The sequence below is a fragment of the Cydia amplana genome, chromosome 4, assembly GCF_948474715.1.
Source record: "Cydia amplana chromosome 4, ilCydAmpl1.1, whole genome shotgun sequence".
NCBI lineage: Eukaryota > Metazoa > Arthropoda > Insecta > Lepidoptera > Tortricidae > Cydia > Cydia amplana.
Window position 1 is genome coordinate 17646633 of NC_086072.1, and position 21427 is coordinate 17668059.

The following is a 21427-nucleotide window of genomic DNA, read 5'->3' on the forward strand; positions in this document are numbered from 1 at the left end:
TAAATTGTATATTTTCCATTCACCTCACGACTGGTCGAGCAAACAACTGTTTGTATGTACTGCGTACACGTGCCAGGCATTCTACTTGGCTAATAGGAAACCGTAGAGGTCTAGAAGTACCTAAAGTCCTTTTATATCTAGACGCTCCATACATATGAAAAGGATATTGAATTGACTAATCCAAATCATCTGGTGAATGACTTAGTGTAAGGCCTGAGTGGACGCTCGGAGCGGAGCGTTCGGCGGGGCGTGCGGCGTGGCGTCGAGCTCCCAAGGGATTTGAGCAGCGTGCACTAAGGCCGCTCCTATACGCTTGCATTTGTTTAACATGCACGCCGCATGCCCCGCCCCGCTGCACGCCCAACTCGAGCGTCCACTCAGGCCTTACACTTAAAGTTACTACTAAACAATTTTTCATGTATCTCGCTCTTAAGGTCGCTACAGTCGTACAGTTGCTTTATGTTTCGTGATTTAGGCATTCATGAGATAAAAATGAAAAAACATTTAACGGGTGATCACTCCGTACCGGCATAGAGAAAAAAATACATAGATTGCTCACTCCATACATCAGTTTTAGTACCAAAAAGACTATTAGCATCAAGCATTTAGTAGCGGAACTATCAGAACTGCTACTTGACAATAGATGTAGCAGTAGTGATAATTCCGCTACTCGATGCTAGATGTAGACACTGAAATTAATAGTCTAACTGATGTATGGAGTGAGCACTCTTGTCTTACTATATTTCTCTATGGTACCGGTACTACCGGTCGGTAAAAATCACATTAGGTACGCAATGACTAAATAAATTGTAATTAAACCAAAATATGATCCTACAGGAAGCAAAAATGTATATATGTTTGCTGTGGAAATAGGTCCAAGCACTTGAACCTGTTTACTGTATGGACTGTAGTATAATGATGCGTTTTGTATCGAATAATAGACCGCTTTGTTCCCCGTATGTGTTAATTTTCTCTATCTAAGGCATAAACATACTTAAATCATGTTTGTATAACTGAAGCCTCACTTTCAGCAGAAAGCAAAGCAGTGAAGCAAGCAAGGCAGTGAAGTAGTAAAGCATTACTACTTCACTGCCTCGTGATGGCTCCTCTACACGATGGGCCAACGCCGGCCACTCCAAGGGACGCATTTATGCGTTAGAAGGAGCAAGTGATATTGCTATCTCATTCTACCTCATGGCTGCGTCCCTCGGAGTGGCCGTCGTGTAGAGGAGCCATTACGCATTTCCACGGCCCGTGCGAACTACTTTCGCTTTTCCTTTTCGATGTAACCAGTACGATATACTAACGTAAATATAAACATAACACCCACAACTTTACACTTTTCAGTTTATGAAATGTTTACCTTATAAACAACATGATTGATTTTTGATTAAGTAGTTTTTATGTAAAGTTACGTCTGTAACGCGCTAAGTTAAGTTTTAGTCTTTTCCAGTCTAGATGGAGCCACTTTCGACTATTGCCTAACTAGACAGCGAAAGTGTAAACTTTTTTCTCCATCCTACGCTCCAGTAGCCTGGTGTCTTGTACAATTTCACTTGCAACACCGGCATCGCGAAACGTTTCGTAAAACACGGCTGCCGTCAAACAAACCTTTATTGTTTCCGGCGTTTCACACAGTTAATTGTCATCTGTAAGAGTTATAAATACTAGTATTTTAACAATACAATAAAAATACTTTACAGAACATATGGGGCTACTTTTCCGCACTAGTGCGTAAAATAGCACTTTTCGTGCGTATGTCGAAACTTTAAAGTGCCATATGTACTGTAAAACGTTGTTCGATACACGTGCGAATAGGTAATTCGCAACTCGTGTCGATTTAAAGCACTCCCTTCGGTCGTGTTTTAATTTATCGCCACTCGTTTCGAATTTCCTCTTTTTCGCACTTGTATCGAAAATAACTATTTTATTGCACACCTCAAAAAGAAAACAGAAACACAAGCAGAGGTAAACAACAGGCGGTCTTATCGCTAAAAAGCGATCTCTTCCAGACAACCTTTGGGTAGCGGAAATTAATAAATTTACATATATCAGTATTAGGTGTTACAAATGCAGGGAAAGAAACCTATCACTAAATACACAGATAATGAACAAACAGATTGTTATGCAAATAAAAATAAACAAAATAATATTACCTAGATATACATACATAATACTCATACATAAATAAATACATATATAACAGTGCCAGCCATAGAGAAAGACGTTTAACGTCTAGCGTGTAACAGGGTGTGTATTTAACAGGAGGCTTATTCTTATTGTATTAAATATTTATTTAATACAATAAGAATGCTAGGCTATTTAGCCTAGCCATGCTCAGCGAGCTGAATACCTATGTAGGTCATATTGAACAACTTTAGCCTCCCTAAGCCGCAATCCCATAAAAAAATGCTTTTCCACAGAAAACTACAAGATTCAATAACTCAATCTCGATGTGTATGAAAGATTAAAACTGTATATACGAGGGGTGTTCAAAATATTCTCGGTATGAGAATGAAAACAAACAAGTACGAAAAGTTTGATATTTTTATTTTTCAATATACTCCCCCCCTATGTTCATACACTTAAAAGATCGATCAATTATTTTTTTTAATCCCTCGTAAAAATATTTTTTATCTTTCGTGTAAAAATGCTCCTCCACTGCCGCCTTCAATGCTTCATCGTCAGAAAATTTATTTCCACACAGATTCTTTTTAAGATTGGGGAGCAAAAAGAAGTCGCTGGGGGCTAAGTCCGGACTATACGGTGGGTGAGTAACAGTTTTAAACCCACATTCAACAATAGCTGCCTTGGCAATATGAGCAGTATGGACGGGGGCGTTGTCATGCAGAAGCAGAATACCTTTGGTTAACTTTCCTCGCCTCTTTTCTTTAATTACATCCTTTAATTGACGTAGAATGTTAGCGTAGTACTGTCCTGTGATATTTACACCTTTTTCTTTATAATCGATTAGTAATACTCCTTCACAATCCCAAAATATCGTGGCCATGACCTTGCCAGCTGAAGGGATGACCTTGAACTTCTTGGGATGAGCTGAACCCTTAATGTGCCACTGCATGGACTCTTGTTTACTCTCTGGGTCATAATGATGAACCCAGGTTTCATCTCCAGTAACTATTCTTTGCAGCACCTCATCAGGATTTTCACCGCACAGGTCAATAAAATCGGAACAACAAGCTACACGCATGTCTTTTTGAAGCCGAGTCAGCATTCGCGGAACCCATCTTGCACTTACTTTTGACATATTAAGATGGTCATGTATAATATCATGTACGGTACCAATAGAGAGATTGGTTACTTGTGCTATAGATTTTACCTTCACTCGACCATCTTCCAATATAAGTTTTTCCACTTTATCAATATTTTCTTGTGAAGTAGCTACTACAGGCCGGCCAGGTCTAGGGTCATCTTCAATACTCTCCCTTCCGCGTTTAAACTCGCTTGACCACTTTTGAATGGTAGATAAAGAAGGAGCAGACTCACGGTAAACACAATCCATTTCCTCTTTTATGGTTTTTTGATTTTTACCCTGTTTTGTCAAGAATTTTATCACGCATCGATGTTCTAATTTAGTTAACATTGTCAATTCGCACATGATGTTCATGTTTGTTCAGCAATTGCAGAAAAACAAAAGACCACCTCGGTTCGAATTATACTTTTTTTTAATGTCAATGAATAAACCTTAGCGGCCAGTAACGAAAGAAATTTTAGAAGAGGTCGTAAGATATCAATACCGAGAATATTTTGAACGCCCCTCGTACTTACGCGTGAAATGCTGGCTTTGATCTGTGTTAAATCCGTTATAAATAAATTGCTCCCAATAGCATTAAACATTGTGTACCTGATAAGATGGGTGTAGCCATTAGATAAATCATAGGCGCCGTACTAAAGGTTTATGAAACAATTATCACATACGGTTCTCGCAATTCTCTCTTACTCCTAATACGGTGACATACTCTCATAAAAACCTTAATGGCTATCTAGAATCGCTGGATCGAGTAAACGATTGTAATGCTGCCTTCTAGGTCGCTACGTGCTTAATTAGTGTGGGCAGCCATTACCTATGGCCGGCGTTTCTTTTATAATCTAGCCTTGGCATAGACTGCCTCCGCAGACTCCGCACGATAAAGCAAATGAGGAGACTAGCGGTCACCACACAGGCGCTCTTTTACTTGAAACATAAAATAATGTAGCATCTCGGAGGAGCGACTGTGCTATTCTTGGATAAGGTCCATCTAGTGGACAAATAGTCTGTAAGCCTTGGACTGTAACTTGATTATCTGACTGATTGATATAATTTAATTATCGCTCGTAACAGTTTTGTTTTCTTCCTGATCTATTCATTAGCTTTTTGTCCGCTCTTGAAATGTGTTGAATATATGAATCTGCACTTGACATATTAGTGACTATTAAATAAAGACATTAATATATTAACAGTTATTTCGTAACGCCTTTTTCAGTTAAAAACAAGATTACTTAACCGAATTACCTTCAATAGTCCAAATTGGCCGGCGACAGGCCAAAGAGATTGTCTTTTAAGTTTCCTGAATTTTGTTTATCAACTCGGTGAAAGTGAGTGTTTTCAAGTAAAACGAAGGCCGACCGATGATTATCGAGGAAAAGGCCAAGCCATTCCCTCTTATTTTCATTGAACTTTCAGAATATCTAGCTCGTATATACTGCGAAATAAATAAATTTGTTAAACACTGGTGTTTCATGTATGTCGTCGATGATCGCTCGCTAGGGCAGTGAATGAATATGATAACAAATCAAGCGTCTTGCAAAGACACTCTTAGCGCCATCTATCTCTTGTCGAGTAAACAGCCTACTATCGCCATCTGGCGGAAAGCGACACTTCGAATGCCGGTAAGTGAGAGAAAGTCAATAGTAGTCTTTTGTGTATTCGATAGATGGTGTTAAATTCAAATATGTTTCTCGCAGTAATTGCTCTCACTGGTGCATTCTGTTTGCATCCAATCGTCGGTCTGAAGGATGAATTCATTTCAGGGTTAATCAATTTGTCACCTTTATTAACTGTGAGGTCTTTCGTCTCGAGTCTGCACATTTATTAATGTACCTACCTATGTGTCCATAAGTTCCACGATTATTCACTCACAGAACCTATAGGTAGGTATAGGCACAGAATAAATAATAGTACTAGGTACAGAAGACTCACTCTCTAACAAAACGCGTCTGTTACGATCAGCACAGATATGGCCGCTAGGTGGCGACAGCGCCACGCGCGGCTTATGGCTTTCCCCAAAATTGGTATGGAACGGATGTACTTTTAGCTACCTGTAGCAAAGCGACGAAATCGCGGAGTGAGCCAAGCCTGGTATAGGTACGGAGGTACTTAAATTATAGGTATTCCCTCTACATTTTCCACTAAGTATTAGGTGCACCTATTCGCTTCAAATTCAGGACACAATATTGCACAGTGGCAGTGACCCATTTCAATATTGGCTTTTTCCTGATGCTATTATTCACGAGACTAGATAGTTACTACCTATAATTAGCCCAAGGTAGGCTCTATAGCAGTCTTTAAAATACTCTAATAAAGTTTTTTTCACATTCCTTATAGGTACTTCAAAAATATATAAAAATTCGTCGCCTTGAGTGCGCGCGTAAGTCACCAGACATCTCAAAAACCACAAACTTACATCTGGACTGGACATAAGTTTAATTTTTTAGACTCAAAATGGCGTTGCATTAAAATAGTGTATTTATTTAACTAGTAGTTCGCCCCGAACTGAGAACTCGCGGTTAACCAAAAATTATATAGCGATTGACTTTGTTGCACCTACTTAGGTACTCGTATAGTGCGACATATAATAATAGAAAATAAATGAGGGCGCCACTTTCTACGTAACTGTCACATTTTTGACGTAAAATGCTTACACATGGCAACAATTTAGTATGGACATTTTTGAGTTCCATTTTATTTAATTTCTACTATTTTATGTCGCTCTATAGGCGGCAATGGATCAAAGATCGCGTGGATTTATTGCAAGGTCTGTGGAGCCCTTAACTGATTGATTTAAGCAAAGAGTAGTATGTATAATATAGTTGGCCAAGCAGATCTTGTCAGTAGAAAAAATGTAGGCGCGAAGGGATATGGTCTCATAGAAAATTAGAGTTTCGCGCCTTTTTCTACTGACAAGATTTGCTTTTTTGCATCAATTTTGAAGCGCCATTTACAAGTTTAGCGTTAAGTAATATAGATGGCGCTATTTTTTCGAATAAAGGGCTTCGTATACGGCTGTCCCTCCCCTGGATTTAAGTCACCACCATAGAGATTAAAATAAACTGTATCTGTGCTAAGCCGAAATATTTCCTGTCAAATGTCAAATACGGTTTACTAATGAATGGGCCAAAAACGTTTCCCAAAGTATCACATCCCAAACTATGTTTCCCAAATTATCATTTCCCAAAAAAATGTTTGGCAAAACAACTTATCCCAATTTTTCAGTTAGCAATAGTCTTTTTTGGCAAGTTATTGTTCAGCAAATAATTACTTGGTCAAGTTTCATTTTACCAAGTATTATTTAGTCAAATGTATCATTAAGCATAACTTACATGTCCCAAAATTTACGCAGATCCAAACGTAAACGTCAAGCGTCAACAGTACCCTTACCACGAGTTACTGACTGTGTCAAAACTGACATATACGCTAACGTCTACGTAACTTACTTAATTCTATGCATTTCGCTCTTACTGACATATTAGTGCGAGCGAGATGTAGGTAACTACATATATAAAGTAAATTACATGGTTACGTATAGGTATGACAGTGTTGACACTGTCAGTGACTCATGGTAATAGGTAACTGATGGTAACCGTAAAGTTCCAATTTAAAACGTATTTATGTGTGGGTTGTTTCACGTTTGCCGAACTAACACGACAATTGATGTAAATAAATATATTATGATTTTGACATTTTGATGATTAAAAATTTTAAAAACAGTAATTTTTTTCGTACTGCATTGTACCTACTATTGTATTATTTTCAGTCAGAATCACGAGCTCTTTCGACCCTAATACGAGAAAAAAAGTGTCCCCAAAATTTCATACAAATGCACCAAAAACTTGTGGATATTTTTTCTCAGTAAGAATGGAGAAAGCTACTGATTCTGAGTAGAAATATTATATAAGTTCAAAATTCTAACAGAACGAACTTAGGTTCAAATTTAAATAGAGATGATGCCTATTTGCCAAATTTGCGAAGTGACAATTTGATCAAACATCTTTTTGGAATATAATATTAGCCAATAAAAAACGTTTGCTAAATAAGTTTTTGTCCTAATAACATTTGACAAAGTAAAATCATGCCAAATGATAATTTGACCAAATAAGTTATATGCGAAGTGTAACTTTGCTAAAGGTTCCTTTGGGAAATGAAACTATTGCGATAAGTTTGTTGGGAAGTGAAATTTGGCGAAATGTATTTGGGCCAAACGGAAGTACACCGTCAAATACATGTATTATGTTTATTCTATTTTATTTTTATCTTGCTAATTATTTCAAAATTGTAAATTTAAAAACGATATTATAAAAGTGTAAGTCGAGCACTTTCATTTGATACTAAACTCGACCATGTTTCTTGCAAAAAAATGACCAGAATAGCAAGACCTCTCACAAACAGCTTTTTGGCCTTCTAAGCTCTTCTAGCTCAATAACCTCTTGATCGGGCCTGCTCATAATTTAATGACTAAAATATAATGCCCTCGACTACACGTTTACCCAATTTTATTCAAATTAGAGCAAATTTACTTAAGTTATTGAGTATCAAACTATCTTCTGACAGTTCAGCTTAAAAACATCAAAATGCTGAGACGTGCCGCTAGCCAGCCGCGTGTTCAAAGTCGAATGTAAGAACTTCGCTTCGCTTTGCTCGCTCGTTCGATAATTGTTTGTAATTGTGAGTTAATCCTTCTATGTACCTATATATTAATAAGTCCACAAGAACGGCTAAGGTCGCGCAGGGTGGCAGAGCCCTGGCTCGATCTGATGCATGCAAAGTGCAGCGTCGGTTCGCTACACACACACAATGGCGGGCGAGCCGCCGCGCTCCGCTGCGCGTGCGCAGCCGCTGCCCTGAAATACAGAACCATACCTTTAAACCTAGAGAGACTTATCAGTCTAATGCTGTAGCCTAAAACCAACCTAAACGGAAAAGCTTACGGCTCAAAGTTGCGCTGTATATAGACAATACATCTAGAAAGACATAACTTCCTAATGCTGTAAACCTTACCTAAACGGGAGACGCTTACGATTCAAAATTGGATTAATATACGACGTTGAATCTTCAGACCCAAAGAGGCTTAATTTGTATATACTGCAACATAAAATGAATCGTGAAGTGAAGGTTTTCAGTGTTTTTAATCTTAAGGATTTTTAAATATAGGATTGGTTAGGTGTAGCACGCAAAAACGGTGCACTTAAATTAAAATCAATTAAAAAAGTACCTTGTCGTTTTGAATACAATTTAAAAGCCTTAAAGGTTTCACGTTTGGGTTTCTAAGTGGTTAAAAAATATGACATGTAATATTTAACAAGCACCAAGCTGGAAACATGATTCAAACATACATATACATGATGTAGGTATTAAAAATAGTAGGTACAGCAGAGCGTAAGTATATATTGGAATGCTTAGGTACCTACATACCAGCATAAATAAATTATTCGTAGGCGGTTCATCTTGAATTTATATAGCCTACAACTAGCAAGGCTAAACTCAACTTACGAATATAAAAATATCTCATAATCTTTATTATAATTTTAATGTTAAAAATAACATGCTGCGAGCATAATTTCAAGATTACAATGTATTAATTATAAAATACAATAATATTTCATCTCGTTAAATTTGTGTAGCGGCTATTAATAAGAACGTGGCCTTCAATTAGAGGCTTATTAAGACCAATTCGGCCCACATTCATCGCCTCAAGAAAACTCTACCACACGCTCATGCGCACACGAAAAGATTATCTCACACATCTACCTACTGTTTATTCGTAATTTGAATGACTTCACGTTTCCCGCGCTCAAGGAAATGTTACTTGATTCTCTTCTTTGTTCTGCGGCCGTTTTTCACAAAGGCTCATTAGAATACCGAGCTGATATAAAGCTAGCTCAAACTCGCGATATCCTAGTTTGCATATAATTATCAGTTTTACACAATTGCGGTATTATTCGCATAATTGTGCGACAGCCGTGAAAGGCCGATACGTGTCGACCTCGCGGGCTTTTACCCGCTCGAAAACCTATTTTCCTTTCTAACTAAGCAAAAAATAAATTGCCTCAAACGAGCACGACATAAATGTATATATAACCTTCGAAAATAGATTAAGTCGGCACTCATCCTTACAGCGTAGAATCTTCTCACTTGATTTACGTGTGAATTTATTCAATGCTTTGTTAATCGGTCAATATACCGCGACCTTGTCAGTAAAATGATTACAAAATCGTGACACTACGCACTTGGGATCGTTAGCATGCGCGAGAACGTTCCGAGGACCGACTATAATACCTAGTTGCAGTGTTTATGTTCAAATCCCGCAATTAAATGTGACTTTTGAGAGAAACGGAGGAATATCGCAACACTAACAATGAGCCGCTCTTGTGACCCCGCGTTTGCTAAACGCCGTACAATGCTAAGAAGCGCTGCTGATCGTCTTTTAAGCGATCTTGCGCTATTGTTGTTAATGGCACATTGCGTTTTATAGAGCCAAGGTCGCTTGCGACAGACTTTCTAGCAGGGACTTCTGTTTTGGCGGGCCTAGAGCACACCAAAATCGTCCGGGCTCATTAAAATTCTCGGCGCCTCTTAACCTTTGTAATTTGGTTAGGAAACCACTTGGATTGTTTAGGTAATAGCCATTGTGTGCCATCTTAGAATGAATAGTAGGTAAAATCGATTTAAATCCGATGATATTGAAACGTTCGTAACAGTCCATTGGTCGCAACCTTGTTTTCCTTTACACTATTTTCAGTCTGGCATCGAATGAGATCAATGAACCGAAGTAGTGAGCATCGATGTTGGCATGATTTCACTTATTCGTGCTGTGAATTACACAATTTGAAGGATCACGAAGATCCACAGCTCTAAAGTTTAACATTAATGAGCATACACGCTTTAATTAAAGGATATAATAGCTATTAAATTGTAATATTACGTTTATTTCTCACGAAGTTACAATAGTTTTAATTGTCGCAATGGTTTCACACCATTTTGATAAGTGTGTCGGCGACGAAATGTGCCTTATCTCGCGTTGAAAATTTAATCTCTGCGCCGAGCTTCAATCTCTGATCTTTCTAAAGATAACTAAAGTACTTAAATGTTACAAAACCAGTACCTATTAACCACGTCGCGAGACCCAAATTTATAGATATGATCTAAAAACATATATGCGACCAAATGTTGTCGCAATGACAACTAAAGGTAAATAAGTAGTTCACTCTCATGAGGTATTTTCCTTTCCTTTGGGACGTCCGGCGTTCTTGCGAAATTACATTTACCTATGTATAATCTTACCTTAGTGAAGATATGTATTTATTCGGTTCGCCTTCCTCCGTAGCACAAGCTTTCTAGTTCTATTTCAAACTCACTAGTCTTGCCCAATTGCTAATCCTCTGTCTCCTTTCTTCCGCAGTGCTGGAATGATGGGCGAGGGCCTGCTGACTCTCACGTACGGCAAGCACCACGCCTGCATCTTGAACGAGGTGGGCGCGGCGTGGCGCGGCGCGCGCTACTCCGACCTCGTGTTGGTCTGCGACGACGCTGTGCCGCTGGCCGCGCACCGCATCGTCATGGCCGCGGCCAGCCCGCTCATCAGGTAAATTACTCTATCTGCTGGTTGAGGAGAGCCTCTTATGCCTCGGCCACGGAACGCACGCTCCGAGCGTCTCGAGCGCCCACGCTCCTGACGCTCTGAGCGTATATTTCGTAGCTCTCGGATTACTGCGTTGAGTCTACCTGTTCATGCTCGTACCAAATGAGATTCTTGTACAGCTTCAAGATATTGAAATATACCTACATACAAAAGAGCAACAAAAACGAATCTGACGACAAGCTCGCACACCTTTGTAAATACAAATGTATCTTAGAATGATAATATAGCCTTCATGCCATTTTATCCATTTAAAATACGCTTAAATGGATAACAGCTGTTTGAATACAATACAGACAGGTAATTTCAGTTTGACTGAGAAATTATTTGCTTAAGTGTGTTGTTTTCTCCCTAATGCCTATTATTCATTGTCATGACATTTATCGGTCACCGCGGTGCCCTCTGAGTAAGAATGAAGTCATAAAAGTCTCTCCGTATTAAGGAGAATGGACGACTGAAAAACTATCATCATTATGTACCTCATGTACTAATCGTCTTGACTAGTCATATAGGTAGGTACTATAACTTCATGAACGTGGTTATTAGGATGTGTATAGGTAACATGAAGACAATGCTCGTTCTAAATATTTAATAACAATACCCAAGCCACAAATCATCAGCCACAAACTAGGCCAAGATCTTGCGGCCCTTGAGGCAAAACCAGCCGCAAACTAGAGACATTTAGAATATTCACTTGTTCAATTAAGTGTGATAATGAAATATGTTTGCATTATGACGGTATTTTGGTAAAGCAATGACTAATAGGTAGTTTAAATTACATTTTGACACGCCAAACTTCTTTAATACATATTCCTCGGGTACTTTTATCAGGGCAAGGAATATCGAACCCGCGAACCTATCAATCTGGCCCGCGTAAATACCCAGACAACATCAATTCGGCACGCGAAAATCCTCGTGGGTCAAAAAGTTTTGAGGCGTTAATTTGGTTGCGTAAAAGTCCACAAAACACGCCTAAATAACCTCGATTTGGCAAATACTTTCGTTGCTAATGAAGAACTTGTCGTTTCCAGGAAAATCCTCGACGACACGCCGGCCACGGAGAGCCCCGTCACCATCCACATGTCGGGCATCAACAGCACGCTGATGAGGCATCTCCTCGTGTTCCTATACAGCGGCCAGGCCTACATTGAAGTGAGTACCTATTACAAAGTAGTCATAAATACATTTAGTCGTTCTTTCTTTTGTACTACTAGTAGTATATATATTTGTGTTACATATATAACCTCGTGCCGCCCAATGTACCTACATTAGGATGTACACTCAGTTTCGATGGTATGTCAACCTTAATTAAAAATAAAAACAAAGTAGGTAGCATTTCATTTGTCTCGTTAAATTTACGAACAAATTAAATTCAACCTAATTGAAAATACAACAACTTCCTTGGCTATATGTTTGTATGGATGGGCGGCACGATACAGCACGATTACAAACATTTGTATCTTACTAGAAGCATGTAAATATAAGGAATGAATATGGACACATTAGACATTTTCTTTTAGCTTTTATACATAGGTACTTACTTTGTAGAAAATAAAAAATATATAAACAGACTTACTTTGCTTCAATTCACTGTTCCAATAGAATCAAAAAAGATTTCCATAATAACAATACTTAACAACATATATATACATACATATTTGAATCGGGCTCTTTAATCTGGAACCCGCATGAAAAATCCTACACCTTGCTTTTAGAAAAGGTACAGAAAGCTTTTCTCCGCTTCTTGTATAAAAAAACTTACGGGTATTACCCCTTTTTATACCCAACCAAATTTTTACTCGGTATGCTACGCTTTAACTCCCTCGAGATAAGGTGTAATGTTAATCTAATGTCTGCTATATCTAAAATATTAAGGGGAGAGTCAGTCTGCTTAGACTTGGTGGCGAAAACGACTACCTTGTTTGTTCCCGACAACTACCTACGTTGTCGTGGCCATCGCCTCCTAGATAATGGAACCTTTCACACGACTGCACACCAGTACTCTCCACTTGTCCGTTCCCGGACACTCCTTAATAATCTTTTATCTTTTGCACCTGACTGCGACTTGTTTGCCGACCAAAGTCGTAAACTTTTTAAAGATATTTTACGTTTTTGCGAATTAAACATGCAATAGGTAGCTTATTAATCGCTTTATTATTACTTACTTAATTTTAATACTTAATTTTACAGTGATTTGGTGTTAGCTGTAATGCTGTAAAATTTGTTTTCAATAAATATCAATATCAATATCAATATCAATATTTAAGCAGAATTTTTTCTCAGAAACAATCAAACAGTATTTTAACAAAAGGTCGCAATATGATCTTAAGTCACACCCACATAATTATATATATGAACACGATCAAATATTTTATTAAGATTTTTTATACTAAACGCAACCTTTAATTTTTCCAGTCCGGAGAAATAGATGACATGCAAGAACTGTTCGAGCTACTAGAAATCAAGTCAGACGTTTGGAAATCGACAAAGGAACGCCAGCAAGCGGAAGAACGGAACAGATCTTGCGACAGACAAAAAGCGAAAACCCTCAAAACGGACATCAACAGCAATGAAAGCAGTAAACACGACGCACCCTCAGGCTCTTCTCATTCAGAAAGCGACCGAGTCACACCAAGCGCAGGCTTCAGCAAAGACAAAGAAGAATTAAGTATAAAGAAAGAGAACTCTAGTAGTAATGATGAGAGGGATGATGAGGAGGTTGAGGATAAGGAGTGCGGGCGGCTGGCGGGGCGGCGGAGAAGCTCGTCCAACCCGGTCAACCTGTCGGTGGCCAGGACCTCGGAGAACGCGGGCAGTGAGCACGAGGACTCGCAGGATGTGGACGTGGAAACAGTCGCAGCGAAGGTAATTTAACATTGATTAACAACTGTAAATCCAAACACCATTAATTATATAGTCAGGTATTTTAATAGTTGCAGAATTCTTAACTACGAGTATATTGCAATTGGTCTTTATCAAACTTCTAAACAATCGTGAATTCGATGTTATCTTGACTACGGATCCAAAAGGAAGGCTTATGATTTAAGTAAGCATGTGGGGTTGGATATGTTTGAGTTGAATATTCCGCAGTAACATAAACTATCAGTTATCAGATGTGCTATATTTAAACCGACTACCAAAAATGAGGAGGTTTCATGTCAAACCAAAAACCGTTTTTCAATTGTTCGGCTTATTATTTAATCCGTGCTACCAAAGTAAAGATACGTGTTATGATTATGTGGACTTCTAAATATATTACTATTTTTTTTTCAGAACGTTAATAGAAGAAGATCTACTTCATCCAGTCAAGAAGATCCACCGCCTGAAACCATGTACAGAAGACAGTTACTTAGTGATCGATTAGGCCGAGGAATAGAGAGAGCGAAGCGGAAGTCACACTATATAGAACCTCCAGAGCTCGATTTACGGACTGTAAAACTAGAAGATTACGCGCATCTTAAACCTCCTGACGCAGATCTGATGTCACTCGTGCAGACTTCACCGGAAAATTATGTTGTAACACCTCATCGGAAACGACGACCCGGCTTCCATAACTCTCCTTCTCAGAATCCTCCGTTCGTTTCATTTCCACCAAGTTACTTAGAAGAGATGGCGCATCTGCGGTATACGCAAGGACCGGGCAGTGTGGCTGCAGTAGCTGCCGGAGCTCGTCTCGGGGCGCTGCACCCGCTCAGTGCGTCCGCGCCGCCCTACCTTCCCGAAAGGAGCGTGACGCCTCCCGCGGGAGCGCATGATGACGGCCTAAAATACCGACCTCCCAGCGCAGGTTCGTGGGGACCCTGGCTCTGTCAGCCTCAAATGGGTGGCGACGAACCTCCCTCGGCGGAGCACGAACAAGGCTCCAGCAAACAAGCGCCAGTTCGGGAGTACCGCTGTGAGTATTGCGGCAAACAATTCGGCATGTCGTGGAATCTCAAGACTCACCTCCGAGTCCACACAGGCGAGAAGCCTTTCGCCTGCCGGCTCTGCGTGGCCATGTTCAAGCAGAAAGCGCACCTGCTGAAGCACTTGTGTTCGGTCCATCGTAACGTGATATCGTCGAGCGACAACGACGGCCGGACCAACACACCCGGCCGCTTCAACTGCTGCTTCTGCCAGCTGACGTTTGAGGCGTTACCGGAACTCATCAGACACTTGTCGGGCCCGCACAATAGCTTGCTCCTCAGCAAGAACCTGCACGAATGACGCACGCCCGCCTGACGCGTGCCTACGCGTGTCCATGGACTTTAAAACTTTCTCTCGATGCGAGAGTTCAATTGTGATATGTGTTTAAGAAGGTTATACATAATTATAGGTGTAAGTAAGACATGTGATGTCGCAGAGCGATACTCATGAAGCATTCGCAGGAGAAGGTCGCTGCGGGTGTGATGCTGGTGTAAATGTTTAATAAATCACATGTTTGTCGCATGGGTCCAAATTTTTATAATTTGTTTAAAAATTATAAACCGGGACCAATACCTTCCGAGATAGTATTTATTTGAAAGATGTATTTCATTAGCGTAAAGTTATTTAAAAGCCACCGACACATTAATTTCTTAAGAATAGAAAATAGACACGTATGTCAACGGAAAGTTGCGAAGTGTGAAAGGCCTAAAGTAACGTGAACTACCTCCTAATTTAAATCTGTAATCGAAGAGACCGTGGTGACGTTGAAAAGTGTTTATCATTGACTCGATGACGTCGTCTGCCGCTCCGCCGGTCAATGATTCTAGTCAGAATTGGAACTAAGAATTAGTCAATCAGAGTCAAGGTTACTCACTTTTATTGGAATATTTTGTACCTGTCAACAAAATGTAGGTAGGTTAAACATTAAAAACTTTCGAATCCCAAGGCCTATTGAATAGGTATGTATCGCTTCTGTAAAGCTGTTTAAATTCCACCACTAGTTCCAATGAATGCATCTGACTTTGCATTTCGCAGCTTTTTAACGACATCTTAAAATCTCAACATTAGATATTACCGTATATGTATAATTTCTAAAGTAGAAGAAAAATGTGTTCGTATGTATTAATTCTATTTTTGTATAAAGCCGTATCCTTCCATTCGATTGTGCCGAATATTTGCTATATGGATGAGCACCAAAGATTTGTGAAGCATTAGATCTTTTGGCGATTATGTTACGGGCAAAAGCCTATGAAGATTGTTTTGAATATTTGCGCCAAATTCCAAAGAAATTTAGTAACGCACAATACTTTTCCTAATTCCAATACACTCTTTAAATATCCGGATTTTGCCCGTAATATATCCAATTAAGAGAAATTAAAGGGACCTGAAATGATTTTGATTTTTATACTTAAGGTATAGGTACCAATTGAATAATCTCAAGAAGTATTGTTACTAACTTTATTCCTACGAACATTTCCGTATTTCCACTACGGCCTTATATACTAAGCTTGAATATCTTTCTATTTTTTATTATTTTTACGTCTTAGCGTAATTGAAGCTTATCAGGCAATATTTCCAAATGAATAATTTAATGTAAATAGGTATTATATCCTTATTGCGTTAATTATGTACGCTTCTTATCGAACACATTCGTGGCCAGTTGATATTAAAACTACATTGTTATAGTGAATACTGGGATATGTTTTCCTTTAATAGTTCTTCATTTATCTTTTCTACCGCTTTTTAGAAGTCTGAACAGTATTTTAGGTTCTTTTTTTACACAATCTGAAATGACAATAGTTTTTAACTTCACAAGTTTTTCGCCCTTCATTAAATTTATATGTTTAAGAGTCAATAAAATCAACGCTGGATTTTCGTTGTGAAATTATACATTCTGTATTCTAAAATACTCATTTTTGTACATTTGTTATTCCTACGTAATAAAGATACGTAGTTACGTCTAATTGAAAATAATTTCGATGTATTTAACTATTGTAAACGGTCGTTGTTGCCAGTGAGTTCAGTCTTATGGGATCTTGGCCGTGACTTTTCATACTGTTAAACATTTTCTTAATGGTGCCCTGTTAACCAATGCACGACGCATAAATTGCATGAATACTTATTATTATTAAAGTAATTGTACTTCGATGAAAACTAAAGTTACCAACGTGTTGTTCATAACGTAATTATAATGTTAAAAATCGCTTTAATATCCTTTTGAACGTTACCTTTTGTTATACCTGATTTATTTTGTTTTTCTTCTATTTTGTTCTACGTCGAATAATTTTCTTAAAATAATTGGGGAACAATTTTAATATTAAGCATTGTGATGTTGTGGTATCGTTAGATTATTCTTGTGATAATATCCTGTTCTTGTTGTAAGTGAAGACAGGGAACGCCGTCTTCCAATGCGTTTTCCATTTGGATTAGTGTAAAATACGATTAGGATAATTCGAAAGCATGACAAAAGTGACAGTCAATTGCGCCTAGTGTGCGGTCTGTGAACAAATAATTCAAAAAGTCTTCAGTGGATATACGTATTCGTTGTGATATGTCGACGCTTGTCGAAGTTGCCTTAAATTTAGTAATAACAATGCAAATTCTGAACCGTTCTAGATGAACATTCATTCGAAATAATATACCTTCTAAAATACATGACGTTGTAAATACTTATAAGTAGATAATGTACATACTAATTAGTTTTAAGTTTAATAATGAAAAAAAGCTTAACTTAAACATTGTTGAAATTGATTTTCTCTGTTAATTGTAAATTAAAAGTTATTTTGTAAGTTTTCACATAGTGTACAATTTTTGTAGATACCCTACTGTTTAGAACATTAACAATCTGTAAAAATGTGTTCTTACCGTAGTAAATTAAATAACGAGAATATTTTAGTTACACACGTGGGTGTCGGTTATTTCGAAATCCTCTTCGCAGTGAACGAGCTCGTGTCATATGGACTGAACACAAATGTAGGTTTATTGAAAGAAGTAAGTATGTATATTATGAATAGTTGTCTCAATCAATTACCAACCTATCGTAGCATATACCCATCTATAATCCTGTTATGCATTAGGGACATAGCTAGGGCTCGCAGAAGAATTCTCAATTTGTCGCGATCTTGAGCGGCAACTTCCAGCTCTTTCCAGCCGAGTCCAGTTGAGCCGGCCTCCTTCTCAACTGATCGCCTCCATGTAGTACAAGGCCTCCCCGACCCCCGGCCAGCTATAAATCAATGCCTTTATCACCTTTCGACTAGGTGATACTTCAACATTAAAGTGTGGCTTGGATTTGGTCAGTCCAGCGCATTGGGGTATTCGCTCTTTGTCTTCCCTTATCCTAACCCTTACCACAGATAAATATAGTAAGACAAGAGTGCTCACTCCATACATCAGTTAGACTATTAATTTCAGTGTCTACATCTAGCATCGAGTAGCGGAACTATCAGTACTGCTACTTGACAATAATGTAATAGCACCGACCGGAAAGTCTTATCTCAACAGCATAACACTTTCCGGTCCGTGCTATATCTATTGTCAAATAGCAGTACTGATAGTTCCGCTACTCAATGCTAGATGCTAATAGTCTTTTTGGTACTAAAACTGATCTGTATGGACAGTGCCGATGCCGGCCCGAGCCCTTGATCAGGGTAGAGCGAAATCGGGTTTTGGCGCCCTTCGTTGAAGTTTTCAAGCGTATTTTAGGCCCCCGCCACACTCGCATCTTTTAAAACTTTTTTTTTACATTAGCCATTTTGGCGCCCCCCTTGCCATCCGGCGCCTAGAGCGGCCGCTCCACTCGCTCTACTGCTCACTCCATAAGCAATCTATGTATTTTTTTCTCTATGCCCTTACATATAGTCAATACGGGTAAGCGTGGTTGGTCTTTACGTGGGACCGATTTTACATAATCGCCGAATCATATTTAATCAGGCCCAGGCCAGGCACATATACCTATTGTACGTAATAAAATAACTCTAAGATCTTGTGGGACTATCGTAACATTAGTTTTTCTTATGTTGACGTTCAGATGCCACCTATACTGCAGCTGCATTACTGTTGCGATATTAGTGTTGGGGCCTTGACGCGGGCGCTGTACAGATGTAATAGAGCATAATTATTTTCACGGAAACGTACGAACGTGTCTTGCTATTTCAGTCAGTCTCGGTACAAAATGTACTGACGTTGACTGAAGGAGCATGATAAATACGAACGTTTTCGAGAAAACACGATGGGACACAATTATGCACTACATCTGTATCTTGATAGATTGTCTAAGCCTCAGATCAATCCCGAATAAGCTTCCTGAGCCAAGGATATAAGGAGCGTGCATGAACTGTAGACGGCAGCACAGAAGCCCCCTATTCATTGGCGCGAAGCATTATGTCAAGTTTCCATATTTAGATTTAAGCTACTAGATGGCCTACTATGCGAAATAGAGTCTGAAGTGTAGAGGGCAGCACATGCTTAGAAGCGTGAATTGTTTTCGATTCAGATCACGAGATGGCAGACCCTCCAACACGCACGGTCCCTATACATATGTATTGATATTATTAACTGTCAATCACCATACAAAGTTGTCTCTACCACATTAGTTACCAATGAAGTTACATAGATGGCGTTATAAAGGCACTAGACAGGTATTTGACGTACATTATAGAGGGAACATACGTGCAGAGAAATAAAGAAGAAGTAGAACAATACAAAGAATTAAAGTTGTCTATAAATTGCTATGAATCTATACAATACAATGCAAATACTCTTTATTGTACACTTCACATAGTTTACAATAAATGTACATAAGCAAACACAATTGGTCTATCCAATAAAAGCACAGCAGGTAACAACAGGCGGTCTTATCGCCTAAGAGCGATCTCTTGCAGACAACCTTTGGCTATCGGAGACAATAAAATTAGAATAGGTATTCGGTAGAAAGGTGGCGCAAAGAAAAAATATGAAAAGTCGAATATACAGGTTGTAAAAAAAATTTTTTTGACTAAAAATAAAAATTCTGTGGAAATAGGCGAAAAACGGCGAAATATAGGTACAGATTTTTGAAATACAAGTGATAGAAATCGGGAATCTAGTGGTATTGACCACTCGTTTTCAATTCTATAAGTAGAATATACATGTCTAATAGTTTAGATATTACTGAGCGAAATACTTACACGAAATTGAGCGGTCGAATTTCCAAAATCGGCCCCTAGACCAGATAATGGCCAAAAATGTTTCGCGTCAAAAAACTCTACAACATTTTCCGAAACACTGATTTTAACTCTTACGATTTTTATTAATTATTATTTAGCAAAACGGGACTTAATCTCGTATAATTATACATTTTCTAATCAGAACACGATACCGAACCCACTATATTTGTTACATCCTGTAATGTAAAGACAGGTTTCTACTGTGGCGCTGAGACCTAGCTAGATCTCACAGCGTCATTGAATGCCTAGCAGAACCTGAAATGGGAGGCAACGCAATCAAAATAGTTATTTTCGATACAAGTGCGAAAAAGAGGAAATTCGAAACGAGTGGCGATAAATTAAAACACGGCCGAAGGGAGTGTTTTAAATCGACACGAGTTGCGAATTACCTATTCGCACGTGTATCGATCGAACAACGTTTTACAGTAGGTACATATGGCACTTTAAAGTTTCGACATACGCACGAAAAGTGCTATTTTACGCACTAGTGCGGAAAAGTAGCCCCATATGTACTGTAAAATATTTTCGGTCGTGTTTTAATCTATCCGGTGGCGAATGCACTAGTCCCAAAACGCACTATTAGTCAATACACTCTAATTTCGAAAGCCCCTCTTCTCATAAGAAACTAGGCCCAAAATACCATATTTCCAAAAAGGCTCATTCTCGATTTACACGAGAACCATTGAGAACTAGTCCCAAAATACACCTTTCCCAAAATACCCCAAATTGTGTTCACCTGTGCGTGGCGTAATACTTTATTCTCATAATGCGTAGGTCTCAAAACACTCTAGTTCCAAAATACCCTATTTTTTTGGAATGTCTCTTTGTGACTGCTTTCAGCCGTAATCATTACCCGTTTGATGCCTAAAATATTTTTTTCAAAAATAGGATTTACGTATTTAATTATTATTTTGAGCTATACAGGGTGTAATCGTTAAGTGTTGCTGCCACTGGCATGCCATAAATGCCATAAATGAGGGTAGTTTCTCGCCCACCTAATTATGATAGTTCCATACACTGCTTTATCAACACAGGCATTAAAACACTCGTGTGTATATTGCCCTTCACTTTCACTATATGCACTTTCGATATCAATTTGAAATTTTCTGATATCTGCTATATTTACGGAACTATCGCCGAGCAACACTTAACGATTACACCCTGTATAGCTCAAAATAATAATTAAATAAATCCTATTTTTGAAAAAAATATTTTAGGCATCAAACGGGTAATGATTACGGCTGAAAGCAGTCACAAAGAGACATTCCAAAAAAATAGGGTATTTTGGAACTAGAGTGTTTTGAGACCTACGCATTATGAGAATAAAGTATTACGCCACGCACAGGTGAACACAATTTGGGGTATTTTGGGAAAGGTGTATTTTGGGACTAGTTCTCAATGGTT

General features: G+C 38.6%; 1 protein-coding gene across 1 annotated transcript in view; it reads left to right on the forward strand.

Moving 5' to 3' along the window:
- Nucleotides 1–16186, forward strand: part of LOC134647327 (transcription factor Ken) — a 35425-nt gene extending 19239 nt beyond the window's left edge. Inside the window, exons 2-5 of the mRNA XM_063501641.1 lie at nucleotides 10674–10856; nucleotides 11942–12062; nucleotides 13326–13775; nucleotides 14184–16186. Of these exons, the coding sequence (XP_063357711.1) occupies nucleotides 10674–10856; nucleotides 11942–12062; nucleotides 13326–13775; nucleotides 14184–15116 (1687 nt within the window). The 3' untranslated portion in view covers nucleotides 15117–16186. The remainder of the gene's footprint in view (nucleotides 1–10673; nucleotides 10857–11941; nucleotides 12063–13325; nucleotides 13776–14183) is intronic.
- The last annotated feature ends 5241 nt before the right edge of the window (nucleotides 16187–21427 follow it).